The following is a 19,131-nucleotide window of genomic DNA, read 5'->3' as shown; positions in this document are numbered from 1 at the left end:
TCTATGTGTTGTGATTGTTTGCTCTATAATGTGTTAGTTCATATGCCCTGACACCGTGATATAGGCCTATAGGAATAAGGCTGAGACAATAAGAAGACACAGTGGCAGAATAAATTCAACTACATCTTTGTTTCATCACAAAACCGGAGAGCAACTTCTGTCCGGTGAAGTCCACAAAACATATTGTATGTAACAAACAATTACCTACAGCATAGTCAAGTAAGGTAATGTTTCCAAAATGTTCGGTCTACTAAACAACTATTGATTTAAAACAACGCAGAGTTATCGAAGTCGCAAAGAAAACAGGCGCTGCCTCAACTATTCCAGCACCATTGCAACTTCAACATTTCAACATCATCTGATCACCTATGCTTAGTCTAATACAGTGACAACTAAAATATACCAAAAACGATTTAGTCCAATCAATTTAAGCTAAATATGATGTGGCTGTCCATGGTACTGATTTATCTGTGTGTGTTGTGTGCGTGAGTGCTTGCTTGTAGAAAAAAAACAGGTTGACTCACCCTACTTGTACAGACATGCCAATGCCATCCTCTTTCATGTTACCTAAACCGACTCTGTCATCACCTTGCACTTTCACCACCCTGTGAAGTTCACCATAATTTATTCAATCTATAGCCGAATAAACTGCATGCTTTCGGACCACACAACATGTAATCGCGTGACTCCAAGTTTAGTTCGATATGATTGATGGTTATTACGTTAATATTTGCGCATAAAAGCGTTTCCACGGACATTTCTCGCATATTACATTTTACCGACACTAAAAGATCTCACCTTGCCCAGCGTATTTTTTTTGTCGACTTTTTCCCATCAGGCCTGTCATTTATCCGACATGTACTTTACCCACATACGTTTGGATGGAAACCTGGTTACAGTCAATTCATTTAGTTGTCTACCCCATTAAGATACATACAGATTATGGTGCCTCTCCCTGTAAACTTGTGTAGCCAGGTTATTTATCAGATGCAAGGAAAATGACAGCATACATTTCACAAAACACTGTACCTCATCATTACAGCTACAAAGAGCTTATGTCACCAATACCAGGATGTTCTGGTCTATATGCTCTATTTTCTTTGTCATTATGTTGACTTCTAGAAACTGCCATGGGATAACACAAAATTATGCTATTCCCTCACTGAATGTTTCCTGGCAAGCTACAGTATATCATTGATTACACAACTCTCACTTGATTACTTTTTGGGTAACTTTTTTATGTGCAGAATCTGTCTTTTATCCCAGGTAAATACAGAGCTAAAGTGCAAGGATTATAACACTGCAAGGCACAAACTATTAATAAAATGATTGTCTCTCAGTGTCTAATCGTAAAAAAAAATGTTTACAAACACAAACATAATCGAGTATAAAATTATTCTTTCATACATAGATAATACAAGTAAAACCTGAACAAGTAAAACCTTGTCTAAACTTTACAATAACCTGTAACATACACCGTACATAATTTTCTGCATTACATACATCAAAAATCACAGCAGGTACATATATATGTACAGGGAAAACAAGCCATTACAAACATAATTTCTATGTCTGGATAATCATCACCATAATGACCATTATAACTATGTAATATCATTCCAATAGCATTATTCAATCTAATAAAGATGCAGGACATAAAGGTTTGAATAGAACATGTTTCTTACAGGGCACAGCTGGGCTGAAAGATCAGCAGTGACAAAAATACTTTCTTTGGCTCAGCCTTTACTCCTTCAGAAACTAATAACCATTCTAGAAGGAAGAACTTTTTTTTTTGAAGCCATGCAAAATATTGCACAACGGAGCTGCTTTGGTTTGGAATATCTACACAAAGTACAGCAGTAAAAGAGTAAACCTAAAATATAAATAGTATACTTTAAGAAGTCAACGAACGGAAAGAAGATGAAGGCCATTGAAGGCCGAAACGTTAATCTTTTTAACTTGCTTAAATAAAAAATGTTTTTTTAATGGTGAGCAAGCATTGCATCTTTTACTTTTCAAAGAAGTCAATGTACAACAGGTAACAATAGCTGGGGTTGAGGATTGTGATCTGGGCCACAAAAGATGCACATAACAAAAGCATAATGCTGTCGTACCACGGTATTCCTGAATTGTAACTTTAACTGATCCTGTCTCTGTCTCTGTCTCTGTGCCTCCTTTAAACAGTAAACGAACCATCAACAATAACCCATGTTTGAGTCGGGATTGGTAGCTTGCCAAACTATGAATCTTTGCTCTTCTCCATGACACGTAGACAGTGCATTCAGTGGGATACTCAGAACAGCTAAAGTAACTCTATAGAATGTATAGAATGAATCTCATAGACCACAGGAATATCACAAAACAGGAGGTCCCCTGTACATGACAACAGTATGCATTATCTTCTGTGTCTGGTTGATGATGTTCAAGTTCATAATGCCTAGTGGTGCCCTCCTGCCCCCTCCCTTGTGCTGCTACATGATAGGGGTGTCGTGGAAAATTGTAAAATTATGTTATAATGTTTGTATTACATTATAATAGTTGTTACATTCGACAGAATTGAGTATTGTGTGTGTGTTCCACTGAGGATGGGCCTCTATGAGATAGCACTGACAGAGGAGATTTACCATGTCTTTGGGTAATAAAGCCTAAAGAGCATTCAAGATAACATGAGCTAATGGTTCTGTTCAGGGAGTATCAGGGAGAGACGGTTCCCTTTTGGAGTGAGGGGGCCAGACACTGGTCTTTACAATGAGAACTGTTGACACAGATATCGTTCATACAAATCTTAACCTTTGTGAACTGTTCCTAAGATCTGTGATTCGTCATGTAAGTTGAGAGGGGTGTATCTTGGCTATAAAAGATCTTTGTACTTTTCTGTTGGTACTTTTCAATGGTTCATTAGAGATAGCGCATCATTGAACGTCAAAAAGGCTATTGCAAAGCTTTTTATTATTAAAGATGGAGTTTAAGTATAACTCTGACTGCTGTGTAGTTTGTAACTCTCCTCATTTGGTAAAGCAGAAAAATGCCACCACGGGGGGCAGACACTGGGACAACTCCTAATCTCCGTCAGAGCCCACGTCTAGTTGAGGCTTGATGATGATGTGCACGGACCTCTCCCCACTCGCCTCCTGATTGGTGTCCCTGTTGACCTTGACCACGCCCTCACACAACTCCACCTCTGCAGATGCTCCAATGGGATGCAGTCGCTCGGTGGTCACTATCTTGCCCCCTGCCTTCGCGGAGAGGTCTCTTTTCAGCTTGTCGTTGCTATCGGACCCAATCTTCTCAGCTGCAAAGTACAGAATTATGTGGTTTAATCCATAAATTGTTTTGACACATTGTGAATATTTATTTTAAAAGCGAGTGAGATAAAATCGAGTGAGAGGCCTGGTCTTACCTGTCCTGTTAGTGACTACTTTGCGGTAAGTAGCCTCATAGTTATTTTCTGTACTGCTCACGCTTTCCCTGGGCTTCCAAATCATGGGTCGTGTTTTGGGCCGGGGCTTGTTGAGACGAGCCTCCTGGATCCACTCATGTTGCATCGCTTCGTCTGGTGTCATACGCTTGGTTGGATCCCACCTAGATAGCACAGGAATATACACTGAGTGTGCGTGGAGAAGATGAAGCAAGCTAATAATAATACATTTCTGGGGGGACTATATTTGCCCTGCTACACACAAGTGTGTAATGGAAATGTGTTTCTTGCATATCCCAACTCCTCCCGAGACACCCGCAGGGAGTGGGGTCACTACCAGAAATCTCATTACAACAGTTTTCATGACACTGAAACCACAGAGTAATAATCCTGTGCTGAATTCTAGATGTTTAGTGTGTCAGTGTTGACGTACGTGAGGCAGTGTTGAAGGAAGTCCAGGAACAGAGGATCGTCGGTCTTCAAAACGCTGGCCAGGTCTTTGGAGTTGGGTCGCCTCTTCCGCCCTTTGCTGTTTGTGATGTTTCTGGGGTTTCCTTTGGAGTCTGCAACAAGTCATCAAACACACTAATTAGAGACTTACCAAACCTCATGGTTTAAACACAACCCAGAGATTCATCTGATTAATTCTGGACCTAATACTTTCTTAAGATGTTTTGTTGTTCCTAATTGTATGCATATTTTTATTTATTTAACTAGGTAACTCAGTTAAGACCAAAAAAATCTTATTTACAATGACGGCCTACCAAAAGGCAAAAGGCCTCCTGCGGGGCCTGGGATTAAAAATAAAATCACGACAAACACACATCACGACAAGAGAGACACCACAACACTACATAAAGAGAGACCTAAGACAACAACATAACATGGCAACAACCCATGACAACAACTTGGTAGCAACACAACATGGCAGCAGCACAACATGGTAGCAGCACAAAACATGATACAAACATTATTGGCCACAGACAACAGTACAGACAACAGACAACATCTATACCTTATATATATTTCCGAAGTAAAGAAACACATTCTTACTGTACAAATCATAGAAGGTTCTTACCGAAAAACATCCTTCTCCTCGATGCTGTCTGCACAAAATCATTGGGAGGCATTCCAAGTACCTAAGAAATAAAAGAACAGAATGTTCTTGAATGGTGATGGATAAATGGATTCCTAAAAACATTTAACATCAGATACTCCAATTGGCTAGTGCTGGGGTCTGAGACTGTATGTCTGCAGGTGGTTGGTTGTGTACCTCCATGATGCACGCGATCTGCTCCACCTCGCTCTCCCCAGGAAATAGGGGGAAGCCGGTGTAGAGCTCAGCCATGATGCAGCCCAGACTCCACATGTCGATGGCCATGCTGTAGGGGTGTCCCAGGATAACCTCTGGGGAGCGATAGAAACGACTCTGGATGTAGGTGTAGACTACAAGGGCAGGCAAGGAGAAAGAGAGGGAGTGGAAGGAGGGAGCGGAGTTCATGTTCAAATTCTGTTATTGTATATGACTGCTGTGGCTTTGGAGATTTTAACATAAGACTTTTAAATCAGGTATTTAATCAGGTGAGACACACCTCTCTGCTGCTCATAACAGCTGGACCCAAAGTCAACCACCTTTATATTTCCTTGTCCTTTCTGAGACAGAAGTATGTTCTCCTTTTGCGAAAAAAGAGAAACAATGTCAATTTGACATTTTCCAAGTTACCAATCAAAGTGCAACCAACTTATTTCCTCTGCAGTGCACTAGTACTGTGCATTAGCATGTCTGACTTCTCAGCTGGGTATTCTTTGTGTTGTTACTGTTCCATGCAGAGCCATTACAATGTATGGGGATTTGTGGAACCTTACCGGTTTGAGGTCACAGTGAATGATCTTCTCCTTATGCAGCATCTGCAGGCACTTGAGCAGTGAGCGGGTGAAACGACGGATCAGGGCAAGACTGAAGCCCTGGAAGTTGTTCTTCTTGATCAGCTCATACAGGTTGACTCTATAAGAAGACAGAAAGACAAGAATTTAGAGAACTGGTCAAATGATAAAATATCTGTCACTATTCCCAGTCTTTCTCTGCGTTCTCTTTTTCCCACCACTGCATGGAGGGTTTGGCCTCAAATGTAATAGTTTATTAGTCCTCTAGAGGCCAGCACTATACTGCTTTTTGATATCATGGTATAGCTCAGTCAAATCTAGCAAGACCATGCAGTTTAGTAATAAGATATAAAAAAAGGAAGTGGACACCCTTATGTTGCATGCTTAATCAGATTACTTAACAGTCTTGAATGTCTTAACATTAAGAAGAGTTATTCTTTGTATTTCTAGATACTTCTGGGAAGTACACACTTCTCTGTCCGGTGTAACCGGAGCCTTCACACCTCGAGCAGCCAGAGAAAAGTGATAGAGCCCTAATCAAGACATTAACTAAGGGACTGGGTGACGGTAATGTTAGACAGGGTGGCAGTCCAAGACGTCTACTAAAGGTCAGCCAGCCTGGAATAGAAGACTATTTTGTCTCAGAGGGAACCTAAGGCTAGTTGAGGCAGATTGTTCTAGGCAGGACGCTCACTTTGCTCAAGTAGTGTAGCATTTTAAGTGACTAGTGATAAATGAGCTGTGCATGTAATAGGGGAGTTGTACCTTGTTGTACCTTGGGAGAGGTGCCTAACCTTGAATATCTTTGATTAACACATTAATTACTCAGGGTTCCATTTATCTTCTACTGGGACTATTTTCATTGTGTGTGTGAGTGTATGTTTGTGCGTGTGATTGCTTTAATCATCATTTCAGGTGTCTTATAACAGTGTTATACATACCACACACTACACTCACCCTAGCAGCTCGAAGGTGATGCAGAGATGGTTGCGGAAGTAGAAGTATTCTTTCATATGGATGACATTGTGGCACATTTCCCTGTCTTTCCTCCTCACAGCATCCAGGATCTTCAGTTCCACTAGGGCCTGGTGGTGAAACCTACAGTCCAATGTAAGAGTTAGTTAGAGTTAGTCATGGCTCCATTCTGGATTTAACCATTCAAAATCAGAAATGGAAAATCTCCTAGCAAATATTTTTCAATTCCAGTTATAATTTACTTTGGTGTGAAAAATGATGACAGATGCAAAGAAGGGAGAATCTCCTCTCCCAGGAGAAACAGGATCTTTGAGAGGGTTTAGTTCAAGACAAGGCCCCAGTGGCGAGACCAAGGCAGCCCTACGGCGGTAAGCACCCATTTTGTTTTCTGCATTATTGAAGAGCATTAAGCCCTGATGACATTTGTATCAATCAAAGTCAAAGAGGAGGAGGCGGACTTCCATTGACACACAGAGTGCATTGGATCACCTGAGAGAGGACTGGTAAAGCAATACCGAGGTAACTCCTTTGGAACACTGACCTGACGACCTGTCGGCACTGACCTCACACAAGAAGTCTTTGAGCACTGGATGCGTATTCAAGAGCAAAATGTTTTGTTTGTACCTTTTCTTGTTGCGAATGACCTTGATGGCGACCAGCTCTTGGGTCTTGTGGTCCAGACATTTCAGGACCTGTCCAAATGATCCTTTCCCAATCACCTCCAGCACCTCGAAGCGGAAGCCAATGTGGTCGTGCAGAACCTGGATACGGAACAGAGAACATTCAATTGGAAATGTTTGTATGGTATGATGGACAATACTTTTGAATACAAGAGCCTCACTGCATGTACTTAAATGGTAGTTCATGATACAATGACATCCTTCATTATGGTTTTCTATAATAACTACTATAATGACTAGTGTCAAACACTAATTCATTTACATTGACATTTTAGTCATTTAGCAGATGCTCTTATCCAGAGCGACTTACAGTTAGTGCATTCATCTTAAGATATTTGTATTTATTTATTTTATTTAAACTTTATTTAACTAGGCAAGTCAATTAAGAACAATTTCTTATTTACAATGACGGCCCACCAAAAGGCTAAATACCTCCTGCGGGGACGGGAGCTGGGATTAAAAATCAAAATAAATGTAATCAAAATATAGGACAGAACACACATAACGACAAGAGAGACAACACAACACTACATAAAGAGAGACCTAAGATAACAACATAGCATGGCAGCAACACAACATGACAACAACATGGCAGCAACACAACATGGCAGCAGCACAAAACAGGGTACAAACATTATTGGGCACAGACAACAGCACAAAGGGCAAGAAGGTAGAGACAACAATATATCACGCAGAGCAGCCACAGAGTGTCCATGATTGAGTCTTTGAATTAAGTGATTGCAATAAAACTGTCCAGTTTGAGTGTTTGTTGCAGCTCGTTCAAGTCGCTAGCTGCAGTGAATTGCAAAGTGATAGCTAGGTAGCTAAGATAGCAAGGTGAGACAGTATATCACAGTCGTAGCAAGTACATTTTTCCTCAATAAAGTAATTATCAGCAAAGTCAGTGCGAGTAGGAAAAGTTAGTTCAAAAGTTAGTTAAAATTAGGTAAAGTTAGTTAGTTAAAAAGTTAAAGTAACGTTAAGAAAAGTAAGTTCAATTTAGGTAAAGTTAGTTAAAAGTTACTTAAAGTTAGGTAAAGTTAGAAAAAAGTTAGTTCATAATAATACTGCTCCTGTATTGTTTCATTTGGTTATTTAGCTGAGCATCTGTCATGACTTAACTAGTTTTGTGTGACCTAGAGGTTACCATGAATGGGGGCATAGGGCCATGAGTCTAAACAATGTTCACAGTCAGTCTCCCTGTAACAGCACATTCATACAGGATGGAATAAGACACTAACTGCCTGTGGATAGTCAGTTAGACTCACATGGCAGTTTGGCTAGCGTGCATGGGACTTCTGTTCTCATGCCTTAACATCATTTCACTGCAGTTTATTGTGAAGTTGAGAGAAAGGTCAGTTTGATGGTCTGACTGGTTATATCACAGCAAACAAACAAACAAACAAACCTTCTTACACCTTACCCCAAGGAGCCCCAAGAATCATTTCAATTAAAATCATTAATGTAACTGTACCTTGTTGTAGCTGCCGTGCTCGTCGTCGTAGCCTGCATTCTGAGGAATTCCATGAGAGGCCTTGATCTTCTTAGTCTCCAGACCCAGGAACCAGATCTCTGAGTAGTCCATGATCTCCTGCTGCTCAAACTCTGTCAGACGCCCTTGGAAGTGCCTCAGTGCCTCTGTGGGAGACATGGGCAGCCTCTGTCCTTTATAAAGCTTTGCCTCCTCCAGCTTGTTGCTGAGACCCTTGGTGGTGATAGAGTCAGATAGGTGCTCCACTGAGGAGCCAAACCATGTGGAGAACTGGGAGGAGGGCTTTGGTCTCTCATCCTGCCAATCACAAAAGGGATCAAGAGGTCAGTTGATCTGTCCTTTCAACCCTTTGGCTCTGTCACTAAGCGTAACCCTGATGAAACTTGCTCTCACTTCCTTTTACATTACTGGGATATTGCATGTCAGCTGAGCGGTTTCACCTGAAGATGTATAAACTACCAAGGACTTACTATCATGTACAATTTACATGTGCATTTACAATTGACAACTGGAGTCAAGTTAACTACTTTTGGATACCAACAGTATAGTGTGACACAGTGTGAAATGTAGCCTCACCTGGTGTGTCTGGTAGTTGTTCTGCACCCCCTTGTTGGCGATGTGGGGCAGGATGCTATCGGACTGCTGGTGGGGGAGTTTGGCATTGCTGACAACAACCTGTATAACCGCAGGCTCCTGCTGGGGCAAGGTCACTACGCCCCAGTTCAATTTCTTCAAGAGAGAGAGAAGGGTTCAAATAAATAAAGTTTTTTTAAAATATGCAGATGAAAACATTAAAAGTATAATAACATTTTGTATCGTCATAACTAGTCTCACTTGCCAGACCCATGGTGCTCTAACCCCAGTTGTGTCCGAGTTACAGCGACTGTTGGAAGAGACTATGTGATCACATACTCTATGGACAAGGTTGGGGAAAAGGAGGGAGAGGGGGAGTTGGAGGGAGAAATAAAGGGAGGTAGAGAGTGCTACATCTGTTCTAATTGTGGTGGCTCGGGTAACCAGGACCCCCAGGGTTGAGGATGGAATTACTCAGCAGGGTGAGTGTGAGGCGGGGACAAAAGCCTGGAGACTGGGCCATGACAGTCTGTCAGCGCTAGCTGCTGCTGTGGGGGAACAGAACTGGAGCAGGCCTTTCTCTAGCTGCCATGCTGCTTGCTGTAGGAGCACGTTTACATATGTCACTGGCTGCCTTGCAGGCATAGCTAAATGAATGATGGGGAAAGGAGACCTCTTACCTAGGCTACGACAGGGATCATGAGTTTATTGTAAAATTGTACATGCCAGTAAAATATTGAATGACTTCCTACATGGTAATGGCAATGTATCTGCCGATATAACTAACATGTAAATACATAGGTATTATTATGGACAGTTATTGTAAAGTGGAACCAGTACTTCTTTATCCCTTTGCTTTGGTAACAGCAAGCACAGAAGCACAAAACACCAGCCCAATCTATACATAGCAGTGATATTTAATCGCACGTGCACAGGCTGCTGCAGTAGCTTCCAACTTAGTTATGACGCATAGAGACACAGGCTAAATATAGTTCCAAGCACCTGCCACAACAAGCAAATGGTAAATACAGTATTATACCAGCACACAACTGGAGTCAGGGCAGGCTGATTAGGTAATCAAAAGAGAACCATCATGTTCTCCCAGAAGCTTAGCTGGTGCGTAAAGTCCGCAAATTCAGTCAAAGAAAGAGGTGGAATGGGTTTGCACTCCCAAAGATGTCACATAAAGCTTACTTTATAATTTTTTACTCCATCAAGGATAGTGTACACAGACGTTTCGAGTTTACAGCATTCTTCAGTGTGTAGGTACAATTTCCTTTAATTCAAAACAGCATTTGTAAAGAACAACAGATGACCAGCAGGCTGATTAGATATACTCTTAGAAAAAAAGGTGCTATCTAGAACCTAAAAGAGTTCTTCGGGTGTCCCCTTCGAATAACCCGTTTTGGTTCAAGGTAGAACCCTTTTAAGTTCCATGTAAAATCCTTTCAACAGAGAGTTCTACATGGAACCCAAAATAGCTCTACCTGGAACCAAAAAGGGTTATTCTATTGGGACAGCCGAAGAAGCCTTTTGGAACCCTTTTTCTAAGAGTGTAGGCTACTACACTGTGTTCTTAAACACATCCTGGTCTATTGACAGTGAGGACTGCTTTAAGTTCATCACTGTAAATGGAAGGCCAAAGTTATCCCCTTGAGTTGTCATTCACCAACAACATTAAACATTTACTCCAATAGCATGAGTTAGCTAGGGTAGTGACGTTTGGTGGAGTGAAGGGGGAGGGCACTGCACAGTCAGAAAGATACAGGATTGAAAGAGAGTGGGGCTCAAAAGAGATAGGGGCTCAAATGCTCTACAGGTCAGGGGTCACCAGTGAGTAAAGGCTCACCTGTGAATAGGGTCGGTTGGTTCCCAGTTGGGTCTGGAGCCTGTGTGAGTGGGGGAAAGCCTCTCCTCTAGAAGACTGTGGAGGAAAGGAATATGGGAGACTTCACTTAACATTACATTTACACACAGAACTTCTCTACACCTGTATAAGTCAGTGTGTGGGCGTTGGATGCAGCATTGCCAAGGGAATCTCTCTCAAATCAGATTCAGTTTTAGTTAAATAGATTCAATATGGCTCATAACAAGTCATTGAGGTCTGAATCTGCATTATGAATCGCATATTTTTAATAACCGAAACTGATGAACTTCAAAGTATCTCTGTGAATGAGGAGAATAAATAGCCTGATTGTTGCTGGTGGGTGTTTCAGGCCCAGCACAGCGGTGGGTCTCACAGATAGATACAGTAGTGAAGTAGGATTACTACCATGCAAGCAAAGATGATGCACACTCTCCAAAATTAGAGTATCTTATGCAATTAGCTACCACAGTAGCAATGGTCTCTTTATCATCTGTTTTTCCACAAGATGCATTCCTTTACTGGAGCATAGGCTTGTTAACCCTCTGATGTTCTATGAAGAGAGTAAGGGTGTGGTAATGATGGTGAGAGTAGAGGGCTGTTTTAGCCTGGCACCAGAGAGATCCTTCACTTCCTTTCACAAAGCCCAATTCAGTCTGATGCTAGGCTTCATGGGGTCATATGATTCACTGAGATTCTATTATCTCTGGTGCCACTGTGGCAGAATAGCCAGTTTTACACATGCCTTAATCAGAGGGGAGTGTGTCAACTAACACAGTGTGTTGAATGAGAGACACCATATGGGTGGACTGAAACATCCAGCCCAGATGAGCACAGGCAAAACTCAGAGAGCCAGAGAGGGTTATACAACGGCTGGCTGGTTAGCAGAGCAGATTGAGAATGGACTTGACCTAAATAACACTATTGGATTAAAAGGTCAGAAGAATAAAACAGTGGAAAAATGTACTGTTTCTCATGCGTTCACTAAATAAACATCCATATGCTCCATATTCTTTATGAAATGGCCAATTGCCTCTTACTGACCCATATGTGTTCCTTGACGAGAATATGACCGTATTTTGATTCCCATACATACCCAGGGCAATGTATAAAAGGATTTAGCATGGGAAGACTTAGAGTAGTGGAACACCAGTGCCCACCTAGGATTGCCTTCACATCGGCTCGGTTTGGAATCTGAACAAGTCAGCAAGCACTCATTCAAATATGAACACATGCAGGATTCACGTGTAACACAACCAATCCCCTGGGAGGATTGTGAGGGTTGTACTGCGATTTCGGCCACTATGGTAGGGCACTAAACAGGTACTGTACATCTGCTTACTGTAAGCAGATACAATCCCACAAAACCGCTCATCCATTTGAAATGGGCACTCAGCAGACGGGGATTCAAACCAGCGACGTTTCAGTTACTGGCCGAAAGCTCTGAAGAGCTAGGCTACCTGCCACCAATTCTAAGCATGCAATATATAGGCCTACTGTAGTATTACAATAGTCCAGCATCTGATAACTGAAGTCACTTTTTTTCTGAGGTCACTTGTAGTGTTATGATATGTATTACCCTGTATTTCTACTTGGGTTGTGGTCACGAGAGGGAGGTGTGCTGGGGGTGTGCTCATCCCCTGAGGGAGGTGTGCTGGGGGTGGGGTCATCCCCTGACGTGTTATCAAGGGTCTGGGTGGGTCAGTAGAGCAATGATGCCCGAGCAACAAAGAAGCTGCCACTAGTTGCAGTGCACATCTCACTGGATACTGGAAAGAGCTTTTGGATTGTTGACATCATGCAGGTCCTTGAAAGGGAACACAGCATTCCTAATATGTCTTTTCTGAGACTCGCACAACACCAGTTATAGAACAGCATGAGGAAAGTAAAGCTTCAACTCCAATGGTAAGGAACGTATTGCAAATATTGAATTGGCAGCGAATGGAAACAACTGTCTAAGAGTTGATAAGCATCAACAACGGATGAAGTTTTAGTAGCTATACAGAAACGTACACATTTTTTGCTCATGAAAAGTAGAGCATCAATCCCACCCAGAAAAGCTGACTGAGAGTCTCAAACTTGATACAGAGAAAATACACCGACTGATTTATAGATGGCTGCTGATCAATGTGACAATGATATTGCAAATAATAAATGACAGATGTCAACAAGGCTAATGTTACTTGTAAAAAGTGGATGAAAGAGTTGCTGTTTTCCTGTCCTTGGTCATGTGTGATACTGTTTATGATAAAGCTATAGAGCTTCTGTCAACACCATAAATCTAGCCATAAAGTGTAGACTAAAATATTTTTGGATTATGTTTATCTTGAATACCTTCTCAGATAATCATAAGAACCCATAAGCAAACTACTAAATGGGTCATAATATTTAGCCCCTACTACTGTTTACTTATCATAATATTCTGTAATTGAAATCAATGGGAAACGTTCAGTGGGAAAGAAAAGTGAATCTTCATACAATTTCAACTACAAAATTAATGTTATATCAGACTTCATAAAAAATACATAACTCTCTGATGGTCAAGCAAACGATAAAATAAAAGACAATAAGAGAGAAAACATAAATGCTGTAAAAAAATGCATTGTCAACATATGTAGCCTAAAGATTGAAATAAATAACGGATTGTATGGATATAGATACTCAAAATGGATTATTGACCTCACCTTGTTATTAATTTCGGGAAACATACCGCTTTGAATGTAGCCTACGAGTGAAAGTAACTACTGTAAATTCCTGGTAAATGCAAGTCGCGAGCACATCTTCAAAAGTCCAGACGGCATGTCACGTTCAGATTCTCTTTAACTTCAGCAGCCCAAGTCAAACCGAAGAGCGATTGTCTCTTGAATCAGCACAAACTGATCGGGTCCTGAAACTCAAACTGCAACAGTCATAATTTCAAACACAAGAGTCAGTATTGCTGTCGTCAGGAGGAGATTAGAGAAAGAAGCAAGCTGTAAACTGTCTATTCATCTGACGCGGGAGTCTCTGGAGAGGCCGCCTATTTAGGTTTCTGCAGCTGACAGCTGGGTCTACCCGACATATGTTTTTTTTCCGGTTAGGCTGCACATCGTCACCTACATTGGACTAGCGCTCCTAAAATTCAGTAGTGGCCGGTTAGTGTGCGCCATTGCGCGCACAGTAGCCAATAATCTACCGCAGAGGCTGCATCCCTGTGGATAGCCTACACAGACAGTCGCCGTAGGCTACGGAGCTTCTCACGTTGCAGTCCTGATGTTTTCAGAGATGCTGTCTCTCACATTTTCTCACCTCACAATTTACCATTCACAGACCATTTCACATATTGCTATAACATTTATCGGGTCAGACTATTGCAATAAAAACTCTGTATTGAGGCATAATCACAGTTGACCCGAGATGGGGCAGACACTCTTTTTGTAAACACTGTGAATCATACATTAACCCCTATAAAGCTTTCTCCTATTTCGACCCTCACACGTGTTAAAGATTTGATGAAATTGTAGGTTTGCACTGGCAGACACAAACAACAGTAAAGGCGTACTGAATTCCATCTCTCCCTGTCTGTCACGCACGCACACATGTACACAAAATAAACCAATTGACAATGTAAAGCCTGTTTCATAATAGGTTATACAACTTGATAATATGTCAAAGGTTTTAGAACACCTACTCTTTCAAGGATTTCTTTATTTTTACTATTTTCTACATTGTAGAATAATACTGAAGACATAAAAACTATGAAATAGCACATATAAAATCATGTAGTAACAAAAAAAGTGTTAAACAAATCAAAATATATTTTATATTTGAGATTCTTCAAATAGCCACCATTTGCCTTGATTACAGCTTTGCACATTCTTGGCATTCTCTCAACCAGCTTCACCTGGAATGCTTTTCCAACAGTCTTGAAGGCCAGCATCCCAGAGTCGCCTCTTCACTGTTGACGTTGAGACTGGTGTTTTGCGGGTACTATTTAATGAAGCTGCCAGTTGAGGACTTGTGAGGCGTCCGTTTCTCAAACTAGACACTAATGTACTTAGTTGTGCACCGATGCCTCCCACTCCTCTTTCTATTCTGGTTAGGGCCAGTTTGCGCTGTTCTGTGAAGGGAGTAGTACACAGCGGTTTACAATATCTTCAGTTTCTTGGCAATTTCTCGCATGGAATAGCCTTCATTTCTCAGAACAAGAATAGACTGACGAGTTGCAGAAGAAAGTTCTTTGTTTCTGGCTATTTTGAGCCTGTAATCAAACCCACAAATGCTGATGCTCCAGATACTCAACTAATCTAAAGGCCAGTTTTATTGCTTTAATCAGACCAACAGTTTTCAGCTGTGCTAACATAATTGCAAAAGCGTTTTCTAATGATCAATTAGCCTTTTAAAATGATACACTTGGATTTGTCACGTTCGTTGACGGAAGGATCGGACCAAGGTGCAGCGTGGTAGGCGTACATCTTTCTTTTATTAAATTACACCGAAAAAACAACAAAATACAAAACGAACGTAAAGCTACACGCAGTGCAGAAAGCAACTACACACAAACAAGATCCCACAAACTAAAGGTGGAAAAAAGGCTGCCTAAGTATGATCCCCAATCAGAGACAACGATAGACAGCTGCCTCTGATTGGGAACCATACCCGGCCAACAAAGAAATAGAAAAACTAGAATGCCCACCAAAATCACACCCCGACCTAACCAAATAGAGAAATAAAAAGGCTCTCTAAGGTCAGGGTGTGACAGGATTAGCTAACACAACGTGCCTTTGGAACACAGGAGTGATGGTTTCTGATAATGGGCCTCTGTACGCCTATCTAGATATTCCGTAAAAAATCTGCCGTTTCCAGCTACAATAGTCATTTACAACAAGGCTAGGCATCCTGTTAGCGGGACACCTGTCGACAACATCTGGTTGAAATTGGAGGGCGCGCAATTCAAATAAATAATCGTAATATTAAACATTTATGAACATACAAGTATCTTATATCGTTTAAAAGCTTAAATTCTTGTTAATCTACCTGTATTATCAAATTTACAATAGGCTTGACACCGAAAGCATACCATGCGATTGTTTGAGGACGGCGCCCCACATCAACATATTTTTCAACCAGCACAGGCTTCATAAAATCAGAAATAGCGATTAAATAAATCACTTACATTTGAAAATCTTCCTCTGTTTGTAATCCCAAGGGTCCCACCTACAACATGAATGGTCGTTTTGTTAGATAAAATCCTTCTTTATATCCCAAAAAGTCTGTTTAGTTGGCGCCATCGATTTGAGTAATCCACTCATTCAACATGCAGAGAAAGGAATCCAAAAAGCTACCGCTAAACTTTGTTCAAACAAGTCAAACTACGTTTCTTTTTAATCATCAGGTATCCTAAAATGTAAATAAACTATAATATTTAATACGGAAAGAAGTATGTTCAATTGAAAAGTATAATTAGTAAGCGCACGTCCTCTTCATTGCGCGCCAACAGACTGATATTGTACCGGGACTCTTTCTACAAAACTTCTTGCTTATTTTTTAAGAAACAAGCCTGAAACAATGAACAAAGACTGTTGACATCTCGTGGAAGCCATAGGAATTGCAATCTGGGAGCTGGAATTACATAGAACCCATAGCTTTCCATTATAAGAGCCTGGGAGCTAAAAAAAACCCCATTTCCAGTTGGTTTTTCTTTGGATTTTCACCTGCCATATCAATTGTGTTATAGTCTCATACACTATTTAAAAATTTCTACAAACTACAAAGTGTTTTCTATCCAATGCTACCAATTATATGCATATGCTGGCTTCTGGGCCTGAGTAACAGGCAGTTTACTTTGGGCACGTCAGTCAGGTGGAAATTGAGAAAAATAGACCCTATCCCTAACAACGTCTACACTGTATTTCTGATCAATTTGATGTTATTTTAATGGACAAAAAATGTGCTTTTCTTTAAAAAACAAGGACATTTCTGAGTGACCCCAAACTTTTGAACAGTATTGAATATATATATATATGATTGTAATGAACACGAGGGGAGACAGAGAGCTGGTTTCAAGCGCAGGGCGCAGCAGGTGTTTATTGCAAAGGACCACAGGAGAAGGCAGGTAGCTGGGTCCAGGGGCAGACAGAAGGTCATACACAGGAGGTCTAAAAGGGCAACAGTACAGGCAGGGAAAAGGCTAGTAACATAGTCCGGGAGATCAGGCAATAGGTAGATAACAGGCAAAACCTATTATACACGGGAGGAGTAAATCAAGGGAAATCCAGCGCTCCGAAAGACATGTGTCACAAAACAAACAATACCTCACAGTGATGGGGTGCAAAGAACTGAACTAAATAGTGTGCGATAATGACATACAGATGTGTGAACAGGTGATTAGAATTCAGGTGATTGGGATCTGGAGAGTGAGCTGCGTTCAGGGGATGTAGGTGTTTGAGAGTGTGAGCTGGAAAGTGGGCTGAAAAGTGAGCTGCGTTCAGGGGATCTACGTGTTTGAGGGTGTGAGTTGGAAGCAAACTTTACAATGATAATCAGTATGAGTTGTCCTATGCTGGAAATTAACTGCAATGGAGGCTCATTATGTACCAGCACATAAATGCTTGTAGGTGCACAATAAAATCACCCCATCTCTTATACCCTGGAAACAGCATGTTTTATTGGCGTAATGGGAGACAACAAAACTCGGTGCCCTTCACACCCAAACTTCAATGATGTAAGTGTAAGATGTTTTTCCATTGTGACATTGGGCCAAGACTGAGTCACTAATCACAGATGGGGTGAGGCAGGTCAAAACCAAATCCATCCCCTTACACAATGAGGAAAGCTGCAGATGAATATGATTGTAGATGTTATACAACACAAGGGCTCTCCAGAAATCAGACAGGGCTAAGAGGATGATCTGTCCCTGCTGGAGAGTGCTCTGACCTTCAGCACAATTGGGCTCAGTGATGTCGTAGGTCTACTACTCAGTCCCCTGTATCCTTTGTCAGACCTGTTGGAACCGGGCAGCTCTCAAGTTCCTCCTGATTTAAAACTTCCAGAACCACCGTGTGTTGCATTAGCAGGCTTAATTTACAATGGAGAACATTTAATTGAGCCAAGGATGATCAATTCTGGTCCTAAACAATAAGGTTTAAGTGGAGAGTGAGGGACTTAAAATAATGCAGATTGATCGGGGGTTAATTTGGGATGTTGTCGTTGGTGGTTGCTTTTCCATGATCCTTTTTTACATGTAGAGTACCAGTCAAATGTTTGGACAAACCTACTTATTCAAGGTTTTTCTTTATTTTTTACTATTTTCTACTTAGTAGAATAATAGTGAAGACATCAAAACTATGAAATAACACATATGGAATCATGTAGTAACTGAAAAAATGTAAAACAAATCAAAATATATTTAATATTTTAGATTCTTCAAAGTAGCCACCCTTTGCCTTGATGACAGCTTTGCACACTCTTGGCATTCTATCAACCAGCTTCACGAGGAATGCTTTTCCAACAGTCTTGAAGGAGTTCCCACATATGCTGAGCACTTGTTGGCTGCTTTTCCTTCACTCTGCTGTCCAACTCATCCCAAACCATCTCAATTGGGTTGAGGTCGGGTGATTGTGGAAGCCAGGTCATCTGATCCAGTACTCCATCACTCTCCTTCTTGGTCAAATAGCCCTTACACAGCCTGGAGGTGTATTTTGGGTCATTGCCCTGTTGAAAAACAAATGATAGACCCACTAAGCCCCAACTAGATGGGATGGTGTGTCGCTGCAGAATGCTGTGGTAGTGTGTGCCTTGAATTTTAAATAAATCACTGACAGCGTCACCAGCAAAGCACCCCCACATCATCACACCTCCTCCTCCATGCTTCACGGTGGGAACCACACATGTGGAGATCATCCATTCACCTACTCTGCGTCTCACAAAGACACGGATGTTGGAACCAAAACTATCAAATTTGGACTCATCAGACCAAAGGACAGATTTCCACCGGTTTATTAATGTCCATTGCTCATGTTTCTCGGCTCAAGCAAGTCTCTTCTTCTGATTTGGGTTCCTTAGTAGTGGTTTCTTTGCAGCAATTCGACCATGAAGGCCTGATTCACACAGTCTCCTCTGAACAGTTGATGTTGAGATGTGTCTGTTACTTAAACTCTATGAAGCATTTATTTGGGCTGCAATCTGAGGCTGGTAACTCTAATGAACTTATCCTCTGCAGCAGAGGTAACTCTGGGTCTTCCTTTCCTGTGGCGGTCCTCATGAG

The 19,131-nt window shown here is 41.3% G+C and overlaps 1 protein-coding gene across 1 annotated transcript; it reads right to left on the bottom strand.

The window, feature by feature from the left end:
• Positions 1–1,202: 1,202 nt before the first annotated feature.
• LOC139584464 (dual specificity tyrosine-phosphorylation-regulated kinase 4-like) lies at positions 1,203–14,055 on the bottom strand. The gene is made up of 13 exons (XM_071416352.1): positions 13,571–14,055; positions 10,872–10,946; positions 9,026–9,178; positions 8,432–8,746; positions 6,902–7,038; positions 6,260–6,400; positions 5,285–5,423; positions 5,011–5,092; positions 4,692–4,864; positions 4,497–4,557; positions 3,852–3,981; positions 3,401–3,582; positions 1,203–3,292 (listed from the first exon to the last, which is right to left on the bottom strand). The coding sequence occupies exons 1-13, from the start codon at positions 13,592–13,594 to the stop codon at positions 3,060–3,062; spliced, it is 1,845 nt and encodes a 614-aa protein (XP_071272453.1). The 5' UTR covers positions 13,595–14,055; the 3' UTR covers positions 1,203–3,059.
• Positions 14,056–19,131: the final 5,076 nt, after the last annotated feature.

The sequence above is a fragment of the Salvelinus alpinus genome, chromosome 9 (assembly GCF_045679555.1).
Source record: "Salvelinus alpinus chromosome 9, SLU_Salpinus.1, whole genome shotgun sequence".
In the NCBI taxonomy this organism is placed as follows: Eukaryota; Metazoa; Chordata; class Actinopteri; order Salmoniformes; family Salmonidae; genus Salvelinus; species Salvelinus alpinus.
The sequence above is the reverse complement of the archived record's forward strand: the minus strand, read 5'-3'. Positions and strand labels throughout refer to the sequence as shown.

Bases quoted from the DNA above. Each gene is read 5' to 3' on its own strand.
- LOC139584464 (XM_071416352.1), bottom strand. From the start codon at position 13,594: ATGTTTCCCGAAATTAATAACAAG. The intron at 5,424-6,259 runs GTGAGTGTAGTG...GTCTTCTTATAG, and splicing joins ATCACCTTCGAGCTGCTAGG to AGTCAACCTGTATGAGCTGA. The intron at 3,293-3,400 runs GTAAGACCAGGC...TGTACTTTGCAG, and splicing joins AGTAGTCACTAACAGGACAG to CTGAGAAGATTGGGTCCGAT.